At 38.0% G+C, this 16,954-nt stretch overlaps 1 protein-coding gene across 1 annotated transcript in view; it reads left to right on the top strand.

Annotated features, from left to right (window-relative positions):
- Window positions 1–4,843: 4,843 nt before the first annotated feature.
- CC2D2B (coiled-coil and C2 domain containing 2B) overlaps window positions 4,844–16,954 on the top strand; it is a 94,542-nt gene continuing 82,431 nt past the window's right edge. Inside the window, 8 exon segments of the mRNA XM_040254625.1 lie at window positions 4,844–4,904; window positions 6,915–6,975; window positions 8,600–8,676; window positions 9,042–9,106; window positions 10,694–10,790; window positions 12,062–12,260; window positions 15,435–15,571; window positions 15,672–15,800. Coding sequence (XP_040110559.1) covers window positions 4,863–4,904; window positions 6,915–6,975; window positions 8,600–8,676; window positions 9,042–9,106; window positions 10,694–10,790; window positions 12,062–12,260; window positions 15,435–15,571; window positions 15,672–15,800 — 807 coding nt within the window. The 5' untranslated portion in view covers window positions 4,844–4,862.

Consider the following 16,954-nt stretch of genomic DNA (forward strand, 5'->3'; position numbering starts at 1 on the left):
TCTTCTATGAACTATTAAATAAGCTTTACCGAATATTTATGATTTGAAAAGAAAATGTGATTTTAAAAATTGAGTATAGGAATAAAAGCACAAAGCCAAAGTGAGTCTATAAAATATTTATAGTGAGAAGGAAGAAGAGACAACTTAAGGTGATTGACAGCTACTGGAAAATTAAGAGACGAGCTTGAATAACAGTGTGCAAGACTAAAAATACAAAGTATACATGGAGAGTGGTTAATGATCCCAGAGATCATTAACAAAGAAAAGCTGCAGGATTTGACTGGATTGTTGGTGATCTCTGGGAAGGCAATTTTAATTAAATGGTAAAAACAAAGTAGATACAGTGATCCCTGCTTATTTATAGGGAACACATTCCAAGACTCCCAATGGATGTCTGAAACTGTGGATAGTACTGAACTATATATATACTATGTTTTCTCCTATATCATATATATGATAAAATTTATAAATTAGGCATATAAGAGATTGACAACAATAATCAATCATAACTGTTATTACAGTATATTGGTGTAACTGTTTTATTTTATCACTGGTTACTGTCAATCTCTTATGTGCCTAATTAAAAAATAGAACATTACAGCAATATACTGTAATAAAAGTTACGTGAATGTGGTTGGTCTCCTTAATCAGCTTCAGTTCTCTTGGAAATGTGGCAGTGCTTCTTCACTAGCAGACGCAGCCTCTCCAGTAATTGTTAACATTTTTCAGTACAAAACTGTTCCTAAATCTGTATAACCATCCCTTACTTGCAGTGAATGGCTTGGGGTCATTTGTTTAATGGGTTCTTTTGCTGAAGTCTTTGTACAGACTACATCACAAGTGATGGTACAGCACATTACTCAAGTTGTGATAAGACAAAGTGCAAATTCATTTTGTCTCAACTCTGAGGAAGGAAATAAAACGAACCCACAGCAGATGGGGATTGTATAGAACAGGGGTTGGGAAGCTAAGCGATATGTTTTTTTAAATAAAGTCTTACTGGAACACACCCTTGCCCATTTCTTTATGTTGCCTATGGCTGATTTCAGGCTACAGTGGCAGACTTCAGTAATTGTGACAGAGGCTATATGGCTGGCAAACCTAAAATATTTACTATCTGGCTTTTTAAGAAACAAAATCTGTTAACCCTGTATAGAATATGCTGTCTTTACTGCCAAACTAGGTTCACACTGGGGCCTCCCTGGTAGCTCAGCTGGTGAAGAATCTGCCTGCAATACAGGAGACCCTGCTTCAATTCCAGGGTCAGGAAGATCCTCTGGAGAAGGGATAGGCTACCCACTCCAGTATTCATGAGACTCCTTGGTGGCTCAGATGGTAAAGAATCGACCTACAACGTGGGAGACCTGGGTTCAATCCCTGGGTTGGAAGATTCCCTAGAGGAGGGCATGGCAACCCACTCCAGCATTCTTGCCTGGAGAATCCCATGGACCGAGGAGCCTGGCGGGTTACAGTCCATGGGTCACACAGAGTCAAACACAACTGAGCGACTAAGCACAGCACAAGTTCACACTGAGACAAAGACTCAAATGGAAAAGAAAAGAAAAATAACTAGCCCATAATCGTGATGTCCTATGTGAAGAGTTTCTTGAGTATTCAAAGCTTAACCTGAAGAACTAAGTGGACAGGATTAGGAGCTGGTGAACTCAGGAGACACTGTATTAATATAATCATTATTAATTAATTAATAATAATTATAATTATCAATTAATTATTATATTAATTAATATTTTTATTCCAGGAGTTAGGTGTACTTAAGGAACACCACAGATTACATATTATTTGCACTTGCCCACATACTCCATAACATTGCAATTTAAAGGAAGTATTTCTAGACTGTTTCTCTCTTACTCCACTATCATTTTTCCTAAATTCCTATACAGAAGAGCTCTAGAAAATCAAGATGGGAGACGCAGTGAGGATTTTATTCAGAATGACAGTTTGGCCAAATGATTTCGAGGTTTGGACACGTTTATCTGTATGCATTATTTCAGATTATTAGGTGAGTAGAGCTTCAGGTCCATTTCTGCTGTTGCTGCTGCTAAGTTGCTTCAGTAGTGTCCGACCCTGTGCGACCCCATAGACGGCGGGACTATTCCTACTTATGTCATAATGTGCCAGTATAACCTGGAACAGTAGCTTTGCAGCAGTTTCTCTACTTTCACATCTCCCCTCCCCTAAATGTACAAGGTTTGTTAGAAGTTTTAAACACTTTCTAAGTTTCTCTAGAATTAGAGCGCTAAGCACAACGCCTTACAGAGAAAGCAGCTAATAAACATTTGCTAAATGTCTGAATGAATGAAAGCGTACATAGGTAGCACCTCCGTGGGGCTTTCCATACCAGCAAATTTCCACCTCCCACCCCCGCCCGCCAACGCCCCCGCCAAGAGTTTGCCAGGACAAATTTCCAACCACAGAACATTTTATTTAACTCTATTTTAACACGGCGGTCAATCACTGGGAAAAGAAGATAAGACAATGTAAAGTTTATTATTATTATTAAACAAAGATGACATGACATGAGTGAGCGTGTCCAGCATGCCCTATTTTAAGCTTGAAAAATAAATTTGTTACACTAATAGCAGGCTCCGGAAAGAGAAAGACCCCCACCCCGGCCCCAACCCTTGCATATTCCGGGCGGTCTTTTGAGACGCCACACCCAAAGCGCCTGAACTCAAAGACTCTCCTCGCGGTAAGGCAGAGGCAGCGCAGAGCGAAGCAGGTCCCAGGCTCCCAGGCGCACCTGGACGGCGCGGGCGACCGCACTTCCACGGCCAGCTGGGGAGCATCCTCCGCCAGGAACACCTGCTCAGAGGCGACTCGGCTGGTCATCCCGGGCCCGCGCAGGCCGGGGAGCGTGCGGCCAATACTTCCCGGCTGGGGATACAAGTCTTCACCAGGACGAGAGATGTGGGGCTGTCACGATCCAGGCCAGCCCGCTTTCAGATCTCTTCCAGAACAGCCACCAGGGCAACTGTGGCTACTGAGACACAAGCTCAGCGGCGAGTGATCAAAACCTGCAGCTCCCACCAGACACGCCAGGCTGAGACGAGGGTGAGTCTCAAGCCGTGACAGCCAGGTGAGCAGAAGTAGCGCACCGAAGATTCCGGAACACACAGGCTCGGCGCGCGCTCCCGCCAGGCTGGCTGAGAGGCCACATCGCGCATGCTCCGGGACCGCCTAGCCGTCCAGCCCGGAGGAGGAAGAGCTCCGAAGGCTTGGGATGCGTAGGGTGTAGACGTCGCGAGCGGTGCGGGGCGGTTGGTGACAGCTCAGAGTCCGTGGTGAACTGCGCGTCCTGACTTCGCCGCCCAGGCATAGCAGAAGTGTACCGACCATCCGGGTGAATGTCTTAATGACCCATAAAATGTCCTTACCCTTCCCTGTAGCACACTCCAATATTTTGTCTGGTTGCAGCCCTACTCTGTGGAAAGAGCCCGCGGAGTCCCCAGACTACCAGGTCCAGACCCGCATGGGCCACTGAGACTTGTAGTCCCCAAGATCTGGCCCATCCGTTAGTCATCACCTTTGGGAATTGATAAGGCTGAGAACCATTCCATCATACAGCGTTCGAGAGCAGTGCTTGATTTGTTTCAAATCCAGGTTCGTATTATTTATTGAGCCCCTACTGTGTGCTGGATACTTTGCTAGGATTGGTGGAGGGCACATGAGTCCAGTGCCCAGCTCTCGTCCTCACTTTAGAGCAGGCAGAAAGTGAGCTTGCAGGGTAGGCTGTAATGAACAAAAAATACTTTATTATTAGTGCTAGTGGAGATCACAAAAGGACCAGAGTCAGAAAAAAAAAAAAAAAATCCTGGAAGATGTGATGTTTGAATGAGGCTTTGAAACGTGGAATGCTCTAGATTAAGGGAAAGGTGGAAAAATCAAACAGTGGAAATGCCAGGAAATATAAAGAAGAGTTTGGTCTGAGTATAGCTGAAGGTTTATTTTGGAGAGTGGTGAGCAGGGCTTAAAGTGGAGAAGTGGACAGAAGCTTTCTTGGCCTCACTTACAGAAAGGTGCTCCATTTTGAGTTTCTCTCCAGCAGGGACTGTAAGTACAGGCACCAAGATACATGTTCAGGTTTAAATAAAATGCAGCATCACAGGACTTACTTGTGTCCGGTTTCTAGACCTCATGGTTCTCAGTGCTATATGGATTAATACATTTTTATCAATCCTGCGATGAACTTTGTGGGTAGTGAAATTATATTGCATTGTGTGTTGGATATAATCTTTGAAAATAAACTACAGTTTTTATAATTTGTTTTGTCACCTTTTCAGCTTTATATATAATACCAGAAGTTTCAAGGGAATTAGACCCAATCTTTCTTGACCTACAGAAACAGGTTGTGATGTGAAATTTTCAGGCTTAGTTCTGAGAACAATGGATGATTTGACTTTGATGCCTTTCAAAGACATGTACAGATTGATGGATCAGAAAATCCTTTGTCAAGACTTGGTTCCTAGGTTTTCTTTTAGAAAATAAGATCACAGTTAACTAAAAGGCACTAATTTTCAAACTTAGGTAATGGAACACATGGAATTCATGCTAGTTTCTGTGAAACACTGTGAAATAACGCTGTCTCACACTTAATTGTAGGATTTTTTGGTTAAGTTCCACCTCTTCCATATGCTAGTACCAGTAAAGATTAAATATTATAGATAATCAATAACTAAATAGTATTAAAGGCAATAGTGTGTTTCTTTGTTTAGTTTTTAAATTGAAAATTTTACATAGCATAAGTTTATCTTATGCATCAAAATAGTTGTTTTCTCTCAGTAATTATGTCATTCTTAAAGATATTTCTTATTTATTTAGAAAGTGGAAATGAGAGAACCATCATGAAAAAGATTTCAAAGAGAAAAGAAGATATTTTTAGAAAGGTATTAATGGAGTATTAATGGAGTTTATAAGGATTTTGATTATACAAAATAGCTCAATTATAAATGTAAGATAATCTTGGAAAAAATGATATATTTGGTTTTATATACAAATCATACAGTTCATATGTTAAAAAATAATACGAAAATTTAAGGGTGATATACTGTTTGATCTGTCAATTATGTAATTAAGACTGTTAGAGGTGAATTATTTATATATTTACTTATTTATTTGTTCCCTTATTTAAATATTTATTTATCTGTTCTCTCAGCCAGCCAGCAGTCAATTCCCTACTTTGCTAAAAAAAAAAAAAAAAAAAGTTTTTCTTTTTTTTAATCAGCAAGTGAAACATTTTTAGGACTGGCATCTACATGTCACTTACAGTAATTCCAAGTAAGATTCATATTTTATTCTTGTCTTCTAAATGGGGATGGGCAGTTATGCAAAGTATGTACAGCATGTTGGGTGATGTTATTAGGAATTAAAGGAGACCTCTATCACCCACTTGGTGGCATTGATGTTCCATCACACCTTCAAGGTTTGCTGTCCCCTTGGTCAAGAATTTAAATATTTTTAATTTTGTTGAGGAAAATGCTGAAGGTTTAATAAGAACAGAACATCTTAATTCATATTGACCTTATTCAGCCATTCTTAAGTGTGGTACAGAAACCACTGATGGATTTTGGAGTTCTTTAGAAAGTGTATCGACTAAGCTTGTAACTATGGTCATGTCAATACCCTGCTTTGGCTTTTGACCCGAATCCATGTTTTTACTGTGATTATAAATCTAATGTGTGTCTGCTCCTCCCACTCCAGCTGCACATTAGTTTGATTAGCATGTACAGTTGTTGTTTAAAGAGTCTTTTGCTATTCTATTTTTTTAACTCAAAATGGAAACCAAACTTATCCTTATTGTGCTGAAAAAGAGTTTAACATTGCTAGGATGGTTTCATTTTGGAATATTGAAGTTTAAAAAGTGGTGAAGGAAATAAATGCTGATTTTAACATGTTGAGTTTTTGATGATGGTAGGATATTCAATTAGAAATACCACTAGGCAACTAGAAATATGGTATTCAGGAGAGCAATCAAGGTTAGAGACACATTTAGGAAGTCATGGGAATATATACATTCTGCAAAGCCTTTGAATGTACCCACATTTAAGCTATTAAGAGAAGTGTGACCAATGAAGGATACAAGGAGTTAGTGACCAGAGGGGTAGAATGATAGGGGACAAGGATCTGGAAAGCTTTTAGAAAGTTATCACATGCTACAGAGTACTCAAGTAGTAGCTAACATTGATATGGTGTTGAGTTTCAAAGTATTTTTATTTGTTTGATCTCATTTGATCTTCCTAAAAGATACATGAAGTAGGCTATATATGAACACTAAGAACTAACTACTGGATTTTTATCATTAAAATGTCCTTTTAAATATTACAGAGAGCAATTTCTTAATTTAAAAATCTCCTATGTGTAAAGAGCTCATGCCTGCATGCTAAGTCACTTCAGTCGTGTCCAGCTATTTGTGACCCTATGGACCATAACTCACCAGGTTTCTCTCTCCATCGAATTCTCCAGGAAAGAATACTGGAGTGGGTTGCCATGCCCTTCTCCAGAGGATCTTCCCAACTCAGGGACTGAACCTGTATCTGTTCCTTCTGCATTGGCAAATGGAGTCTTTATCATTAGCACCACTTGGGAAGCCATAAAGAGATCATACCAACTGATAAAAGAGTGAAATTTAAGAAAATGGGCAAAAGATAGGAATTGTCATTTTAAAGGAGGTAACTTTCAAAGGGCTGCTGCTGCTAAGTCACTTCAGTCGTATCCGACTCTGTGCAACCCCATAGACAGCAGCCCACCAGGGTCCTCTGTCCCTGGGATTCTCCAGGCAAGAATACTGGAGTGGGTTGCCATTTCCTTCTCCATTTGAAGGGCTGATGAACTTATGAAAAGATATTAAATGCCGGAACAAAAAGATGCGAGGTAACCCTACCCCTCTTTTCTTGCAGATGTCAGAAGACGCAGAAAACGTTGCAGTAGAAGAAAATGTAGACAAGCATCTCCCAAAAGGTTCTCAATAAGTATACCACAGCTCTGATGCTGCGGGGCTTTATTTATTTATTTATTTTAATATAAATGACTAATCCTACCCCACAGTTTCATTTGGGAGCACAGTTTCTTAAAAGATGAGTTCAAACAGAAACTAAACTTCCTATATAATATTTAATACAAGTGGACATAAGGAAATAATGGTAAAGTCAGTGCATGTAATAAAATTAAATTTTGTTTCCTCTCTTTTTCTCTGCAAACATGGAAAATCTCCTCATGATTCAGACTATGTTCAACCATAAAGATATGGAGATCTAGAACATGCTTCAGGAAACTTCAGATCTCAGGAAGAAAGATATATAAACAATTGTTTATCCCTGTTTCATTCATCCAGCACATATTTATTAAGCACCTATTATATGCCATCTGTCATTCTAAGTTCTGGGAATAAAGTATAAACAAACCAACTAATAATTTTTAAATTATATCACAGAACACTGCAGTTAAGAATGAAGATGTTTGGGGACTTCCCTGGTGGTCCAGTGGTTAATACTGCACTTCCAACTGCAGAGTGCGTGGGTTTGATCCCTGGTGGGGGAACTAAGATCCCACATGCCTTATGGCCAAAAAGTTAAAAGAAAAAGAAGATTCTCATGACCTATACTGATTTAGTTTTATGCTCACCGTTTATTTCCGCCATTTTCTATTTATCATTAAGTACTCAAAGGCAGGGAGAAGAAAAGGAAAAATACAAGGCAAAATGACCATTAGGTCCTCCATTTTCTGTTCCTAGGACTGCATGACTCCTGTCCTCAGTCCATATGGTAGATCATCTGATGGATAAATCAAAAATAATATGTGGCCTAGAGTGCACTCAACAGCTGGAGCAGTCTTTATACTCAACAGGATTGTTTCATTTCTTGTAGGAGCTGGCAGGAATTGGGGTCAGCAGTATTACACTGAATTTTCAAAACTGACATAAGTGGTTAAAAATGAGTGCTTGAAAACTTCTCTTTTTTTCAGATTCCTTCCTCTTCAGTTTAATCGAGTTGAAGTATTGATATTTATATATTTTGTAGACTATAGAGCAGCTCATATAGAATGGCTTTGATATTTATATATTTTGTAGGACTTCCCTGGTGGCTCAGACGGTAAAGCGTCTGTCTGCAACGCGGGAGACCCGGGTTTGATCCCTGGGTCGGGAAGATCCCCTGGAGAAGGAAATGGCAATCCACTCTAGTACTATTGCCTGGAGAATCCCATGGACAGAGGAGCTTGGTAGGCTACAGTCCATGGGGTCGCAAAGAGTCAGATACGACTGAGTGACTTCACTCACTCTATTACTGTTTTCGTGGATTTCTTTTTCCTAAAAGGTAAAGAAGTTTTCTCAACATTTTTTTTTTTTTTTTAGCCTTGACTGCAAAATTCAGTCCTGATCATGCATGACTCTTCCAGATGAAAAAGAGGAAGGTTCTAAGCTCTGTTTCCTAGACTCTGAACTCTCATGGGGCAGTGATTTGGTCCTCATGATTGTCATGATCCAAAGAAATGCATGTTAGCCAGCTAGTTAATAAGGACTCTATTGCTGTTTAGTTACACTTTAAGAAAGTGTCATGAGCTCTGTATTATGTTGGCTTCTTGACAGATTTGAATGTAGAAGAAAATCGAAACATAATAGAAACTCTGAGAGGCAAAGTAAGAGAAAAGCTAAAAAATGCCAAGGTAATGCTAATTTTTTTTTCTTTCTCGTTTTCAAATTGACTGTTTAAATGCAGCATGTATCATGGTGAACTTTTCTTTGTCAGAAAAGAGCTAAAATTCAGTTTTAACATAACTCCTTAAATCCAAAAAGCTTTAGATTCTTTGCTTTTTTTTCCCTTCAAACCTAAAGCCAAGAAAAATTAAATAATTTGCTTGTGGTCACTATATATGACATCTCAGGAGAGAACATGTATATACTTTTTTAAAAAGAAAAACATTGAGAAGTCTTTGTTTTATCCATTTTTGGCCAAAGCCTTATGAGCATGATTAAATCTATATCTGTAGAAATTAAGGTTTCCATACTCTTCATTTGCATTGTGTTTCAGATGAATCAAGGTGAAAAATCGTCAACTCAACTGCTCATTGATAATAAGATATATCAGTGGTCTAAGGTGAATAACTGTTTTTTAACCTTTTTAAACAGCTTTATTGAGATGTACTTTCCAGAGCAAAAATTCACCCATTTTAAGTGTATGATTCAGTGAATTTTAGTAAACTTACAGAATTATGCAGTCAGCACTATAATCCAGTTTTAGACCATTTTGGTCTCTCTTGTGCTAGTTTTCAGTCACTCTATTTCTACTTGACATTATTTTTTATCCTAAAAAATTATAATACAATATTTTAGGTGATCCCTGACTTACAGATTTTGTTCTAAAATCCAATGTGTAATCATATATTTGAAGCTTGAAATGAAAAAACAACTCAAATTTTGAAACAACTGTGTTATTTAGAGTAAAGGCAAAGCAGCTTTAACAGAAAGATTCAAACTAAAATGTCTTCTTTATATTCCTCTTTAACATAATAGATAAGTAGTCCAGGCTGCTAGGTGGAGAAAGACATGGCAGCCCACTCTAGTATTCTTACCTGGAGAATCCCATGGACAGAGGACCCTGGCAGGCTACAGTCCTTAGGGTCACAAAGAGTCGTACTGAAGCGACTTGTATGCACACACGCCAGGCTGCTAGGAGAGTTCTGCCTCTTCAACGCTTGGTTTCCATCCCTGAGTCCAGTGGCAAAACTCCAGGGTTTTCATTTGCTGGCCAAAGGCAAGGCAGGAGGAAGAGAGCCATAGGATTGCAGATTGATCTCTTGCAGGACAAGACCTGCAAATTGCACACTGGATTTCCACTAAAAGAACATGGGTGCATTGTCTAGATATCTAGTTAAAAGATTCTGTTATTAGAGATAGGAAAAAAGACGGTCATTAACAACTAGTCATTTTTTTGCCATAAGCAATGAGAGTATTAAAGCCTACAAACTTTAAAATGCAATGATCGTTTCTTGGGTTTTTATGAAATTCATCTTTGTCCTCTTTGTAGGGTCCTTCTTGGATTCTTAGTACAAATTATTTTAATTAAAGTAAAAATAGACTAAAGAAAAGATGTTTGTATATATGTTATTCATTCAACAAATGAATAAAAGTGTGCCTAGATTGGATGTAATTTAACTATGAATAGTTAAAAAGGAAATTTGTCAAGATCACTTCGTTGAACATCAAGAAAAGAGGTGAAAAGGAAGAGAAATTGGCTTCTAAGAATTTCCATTACAAACTACTAAATTGGCATAACTGCTCAGGAAGTTGAGGATTTTAGCAAATAATTTTGCAAAGAGCAGAGACAAAGGGAAGTAAAAGTATATCCTGTACAGAATTGTAAAATTTAAAAAAAAGTATATCCTGAAAATTTATATATAAGTATTGTTGAAAGTTAATGAGTCAGCTAAGTTGTAGATACAAATATATAGGATAAGCTTTTATATTTTGCATATTTTAAATTCTTTGGCTCCTAGGAACTAGCAGTTTGATTGATTGACTGATTGATAGATTGATTCTTCTCCCAAATCTCTCTAAAAACAATCCATTAAATGTACGTGAGAAAGAAGTGATAGGTGATTTACATTTAAAAGATTCCTTTATGGTACTGAAAAGTAAGAGTCTATTTATATTCATTTCAACCCTGAATACTGGCTTACTGTTGCTTAACCCACAGGCTGAAGCTCCACTGGATGAAGGTCTTTCATTTTTCATTCTGAGTGGTGAAGAAGACTCAGCTATAGGCCAATCTGCAGAGCAGGTTGGATTTGTTCCTCCTGAAAATATAGGCAGATTTAGTAGGAAGGGTTTATGAAGGAGATCTACATAGTCACGAATAAAAAGCTGGGATTTAAGATGAGAGCTTGATGTTACTCAGCTGTCAGGGCAGATCTCAGCTCTGAAGCCAGGTTTAAAGCCCTACCAAGGGTGCAGTAAAGGTAGCTTGGTAATGGGAGCTCTGGAAGGTACAAAGAGCCCCTCTTTGTGGTTGAAATCTTCAAAGAGATCCCCTATGTGAAGATACCTCAAATCTTGCTCGAGGTATCAGTGTCATATCTTGTTTGACTTTTGAAAAAAAAAATGCCACAAAAATATCTGATTTTAAAATCTTTTTTGATTTCATGACAGAAATATACACAGAAAGTATGATGATGTGATGACGTGATATGAACCTAGATGATACTTAACCATGTTACCCAATTTTGTCAGGTTGATCAAAGCCATTCAAAGGAATTCTATGATTAATTCTTTTTATTTAATTAATTGTCCCTAAATGTCTGTTTTCAAAAATTAAGAGATTTTTATTTACATGACTCGCATACTCTGTCTCCTTCTTTCTTTCAATATATGTAGATTTTAAGTTAGACAACTATAGTCATCTAAAATGGTGATTTTGTGTATGTGAAGAGACATATCAAATTTCTGATATGATATAAAAGCGTACGTTTTTACGTTTAGTAATATATCTATTTCAATATCTCCATTGTTTGAAACTTTTATATATCATATTTCAGAAATAATTGATCATCTGTCACAGACTTCTACTTGTATCTTTACTTTTCTTTCTTTTTTTCTTAAATAGCATCCAGAAAAGAACATGACTGCTCCACATTACCTTAGGTAGTACTGCTTTCTGAATGATGAAAAAAATGAGGCTGAAGACCACATGGCTTGATGTTCCTAGACTTTGCCCTGTACTGTAAATTCTCGACAATTGGACTATCATAGACCAATATCTTAGAACATTTTTCCATAGGAGAGGAGAGACTTGAACTGTAGTTCTTTTTCAGTAGTATTTTATTGAGAATTGCAATGAAGGTCTATAGGAAAATCATAGTTTATGATATTAAGCCTTAAGTGAGTTCTTCAGTGTTCAATGAAAGTTCATTATAATGTGGTTTCAGCTTGAACTTGAACTGGGTGGTGTAGATCAGAAAAACTTCATGGCAGGATTTTAGTACATTTTATTTATCTGCACATTAATCATTGGGGACAGGCATGTATACTTATTTTTCTTTTGGGATTCAACAGAGATCAGTAAATGGTAGTTACCACAAATATTTTTCACTTGGTGATGATTTATAGAACTTTGCTGAGGGCCAAGATGAAGATTTTGTGGAAGAAGTCATTTTCCCAGATTTACTTGAAATAAAGGCTGCTGATTATGAAGATGACCAGGAACAAATAAAAAAACAACAGGCAAATATTTTTGTTCCAAGTAGTTCTCCAGGTAAAGGAGATTTTTTTCATGATAAAATATTCAAGTCATTAATGAATCATAGTATAGGATAATAGCTTCTTTGTATGGTGGATAGATAAAAAGTAATGATCTAAAATTATAGAAAGTTATCTGTATTTATTCTTTGTGCGTTATCTGAGTTTAAGGGAATTGGTTAAAAGAGCTCATTCAATGTCGGGGGTGTGTGTGTGTCTGTGTCTATATATTTGACTTTCTGGTAGACTTTCAGTTAGTTCAGTCACTCAGTCATGTCCGACTCTGTGCAACCCCATGGACCACAGCACGCCAGGCTTCCCTATCCATCACCAACTCCTGGAGTTTACTCAAACTCATGTCCATTGAGTCCATGATGCCATCCAACCATCTCATCCTCTGTCGTCCCCTTCTCCTCCTACCTTCAATCTTTCCCAGCATCAGAGTCTTTTCAAATGAGTCAGCTCTTTGCATCAGGTGGCCATAGTATTGGAGTTTCAGCTTCAACATCAGTTCTTCTGATGAACACTCAGACTGATCTCCTTTAGGATGGACTGGTTGGACCTCCTTGTAGTCCAAGGGACTCTCAAGAGTCTTCTCCAAAACCACAGTTCAAAAGCATCAATTCTTTGGCGCTCAGCTTTCTTTATAGTCCAACTCTCACATCCATACATGACTACTGGAAAAACCATAGCCTTGACTACGTGGACTTTTGTTGGCAATGTAATGTCTCTGCTTTTTAATATGCTGTCTAGGTTGGTCATAACTTTCCTTAAAAGAGGAAGCACCTTTTAATTTCATAGCTGCAGTCACCATCTGCAGTGACTCTGGAGCCCCCCAAAATAAAGTTAGCCACTGTTTCCACTGTTTTCCCATCTATCTGCCATGAAGTGATGGGACCGGATGCCATGATTTTAGTTTTCTGAATGTTGAGCTTTAAGCCAACTTTTTCACTCTCCTCTTCTACTTTCATCAAGAGGCTTTTTAGTTCTTCACTTTCTGCCGTGAAGGTGGTGTTATCTGCATATCTGAAGTTATTGATATTTCTCCTGGCAATCTTGATTCCAGCTTGTGCTTCTTCCAGTCCAGCGTTTCTCATGATATACTCTGTATATAAGTTTAATAAGCAGGGTGATAATATACAGCCTTGACGTACTCCTTTCCCAATTTGGAACCAGTCTGTTGCTCCATGTCCAGTTCTAACTGTTGCTTCCTGACCTGCATACAGGTTTCTCAGAGGCAGATCAGGTGGTCTGGTATTCCCATCTCTTCCAAAATTTTCCACAGTTTATTGTGATCCACACAGTCAAAGGCTTTGGCATAGTCAATAAAACAGAAATAGATATTTTTCTGGAACTCTCTTGCTTTTTTGATGATCCAGCGGATGTTGACAATTTGAACTCTGGTTCCTCTGCCTTTTCTAAAACCAGCTTGAACATCAGGAAGTTCATGGTTCACGTATTGTTGAAGCCTGGCTTGGAGAATTTTGAGTGTTATTTTACTTGCATGTGAGATGAGTGCAATTGTGTGGTAGTTTGAGCATTCTTTGGCATTGCCTTACTTTGGGATTGGAATGAAAACTGACCTTCTCCAGTCCTGTGACCACTGCTGCGTTTTCCAAATTTGCTGGCATATTGAGTGCAGCATCATCTTTCAGGATTTGAAATAGCTCAACTGGAATTCCATCACCTCTACTAACTTTGTTCATAGTGATGCTTCCTAAGGCCCACTTGACTTCACATTCCAGGATGTCTGGCTCTAGGTTAGTGATCACACCATTGTGATTATCTGGGTCATAAAGATCTTTTTTTTTTACAGTTCGGTATATTTTTGCCACCTCTTCTTAATATTTTTTGCTTCTGTTAGGTCCATGCCATTTCTGTCCTTTATTGAGCCCATCTTTGAATGAAATGTTCCCTTGGTATCTCTAATTTTCTTGAAGAGATCTATGGTCTTTCTCCCATTCTGTTGTTTTCCTCTATTTCTTTGCTTTGATCGCTGAGGAAGGCTTTCTTACCTCTTCTTGCTATTCTTTGGAACTCTCCATTCAAATGGGTATATCTTTCCTTTTCTCCTTTGCTTTTTGCTTTTCTTCTTTCTACAGCTGTTTGTAAGGCTTCCTCAGACAGCCATTTTACTTTTTTGCATTTCTTTTCCATGGGGATGGTCTTGATCCCTGTCTCCTGTACAGTGTCACGAACCTCATTCCATAGTTCATCAGGCACTCTATCTATCAGATCTAGTCCCTTAAATCTATTTCTCACTTCTACTGTATAATCATAAGGGATTTGATTTAGGTCATACCTGAATGGTCTAGTGGTTTTCCCCACTTTGTTCAATTTTAGTCTGAATTTGGCAATGAGGAGTTCATGATCTGAGCCATGGTCAGCTCCTGGTCTTGTTTTTGCTGACTCTATAGAGCTTGTCCATCTTTGGCTGCAAAGAATATAATCAATGTGATTTTGGTGTTGACCATCTGGTGATGTCCATGTGTAGAGTCTTCTCTTGTGTTGTTGGAAGAGGGTGTTTCCTATGACCAGTATGTTCTCTTGGCAAAACTCTATTAGCTTTTGCCCTGCTTCATTCTATACTCCAAAGCCAAATCTGCCTGTTACTCCAGGTGTTTCTTAACTTCCTACTCCTGCATTCCAGTCCCCTATAATGAAAAGGACATCTTTTTTGGGATTTAGTTCTAAAAAGTCTTGTAGCCCACCAGGCTCCTCTGTCCATGGGATTCTCCAAGCAAGAATCCTGGAGTGGGTTGCCATTTCCTTCTCCAGGGGATCTTCCCAATCCAGGGATCGAACCCAGGTCTCCCACATGGCAGGCAGATTCTTTAACCTCTGAGCCACCAGGGAAGCCCATAGGTCTTCATAGAACTGTTCAACTTCAGCTTCTTCAGCGTTACTGGTTGGGGCATAGACTTGGATTACTGTGATATTGAATGGTTTGCCTTGGAAATGAACAGAGATCATTGTTGTCGTTTTTGAGATTGCATCCAAGTACTGCATTTCGGACTCTTGTTGACTATAATGGCTACTCCATTTCTTCTAAGGGATTCCTGCCTGCAGTAGTAGATAGAATGGTAGACTTTGGTGGTAGAGTATATGATAGTCCTCTTTTGCTTCTTGTTTGGTCAATCCCAGTTTACTGTTTTGGACTTGAAAGTAACATCTAGGTTTTGTTATTAAGTGATCAACCAGCTTAAACTGCCAGAAGATATGATGCCACGCATTTTAGAAGAAGAGGGATTCTACATTCAGAAAAAGCCAGAAATATATAAAAAGACCTGCAACAAAATGGAAAATCGTCTGCTTAAACTAGAAGAGGCAAGTTCACTACCTGATAAGCTAAATCACTCACTGGCAGTATGTGACATTTGTTTTTAGTGTAATATTTAATTACTATATTCTTAAATATTTTTAATAGGGAAAGTGTTGGTTTGAAGAAAGTGGAGAAATAATGTCATTACCTTCACCTATTAGACGGTCATGGAATTTCAGACTAAACATAAGCAAGGAACCTTTAAATCCAGCACTGAAGACCATGTATAGAAAGGTAACCAACAGTTTATTTGTGATTTTGTTTAGAATTCTTATAACATAAATTATAACTTGTATATTTACTTGTATACTTAGTTTGTTAATTCACCTTTTGAGGATATTAGTAAGTCTAGTAAAGGCAAAACTATGATGAAGTATTAAATAGCCATTAAAATTATATTTTCAAGGAATATTTAATGATCTGGGGGAGAGCTCAGAATGTGAAGTTAAAAAAAAAGCAGAATGAGAAATTTCATATGATCCTATCTTTATAAAAATAGATAATGAGTGAATGAATTTATCAATGAATAAGTACAGACATATGTGCGTATATAGATTAAAAGTCTGGGAAATATATCAGAGTTAATAATTATTTCTGGATAGTAGGACATAAGCTTATTTTTATTTTCTTATACTCTCTTCTAGATTTCAGAAATGAATATATATTGTACTTATAATCAAAGAAACAAATTTTATGTCTATTTCAGAGCACATTATGAAAATTAGCAGTTCATAAACCTAATGAAAAGAACTATTTAGACAGAAATAGTTATATTAAAAATTTGGCATAAAAATTTTAGATAAGAATTATGTACAAAAACTTACTTGCTCAATCACTTGCCTTTGTTGTTGTTCAATCACATAATCATATGACTCTTTGTAACCCCATGGACTGCAGCACACCAGGTTTCCTTGCTTTTAACTATCACCGAGTTCACTAAAACTCATGTCCATTGAGTCGGTGATGCCATCCAACCATCTCATCCTCTGTTGTCCCCCTTCTCCTGCCTTCAATCTTTCCCAGCATCAGAACTTTATCCAATGAGTTGGCTTTTCACATCAGGTGGCCAAAGTATTGGAGCTTCAGCTTCAGCATCAGTCCTTCAGTGAATATTCAGAGTTAATTTCCTTTAGGATTGACTGGTTTGATTTCCTTGCTGTTCAAGGGACTCTCAAGAGTCTTCTCCAACACCACAGTTCAAAAGCATCAATCCTTCAGTGCTCAGCTTTCTTTATAGTCCAACTCTCACATCCATACATGACTACTGGAAAAACCATAGCTTTGACTAGACAGACCTTTGTTGGCAAAGTAATGTCTCTGCTTTTTAATATGTTGTCTAGGTTGGTCACAGCTTTTCTTCCAAGGAGCAAACATCTTTTAATTTCATG

The sequence above is a fragment of the Oryx dammah genome, unplaced genomic scaffold (assembly GCF_014754425.2).
Source record: "Oryx dammah isolate SB20612 unplaced genomic scaffold, SCBI_Odam_1.1 HiC_scaffold_14, whole genome shotgun sequence".
In the NCBI taxonomy this organism is placed as follows: Eukaryota; Metazoa; Chordata; class Mammalia; order Artiodactyla; family Bovidae; genus Oryx; species Oryx dammah.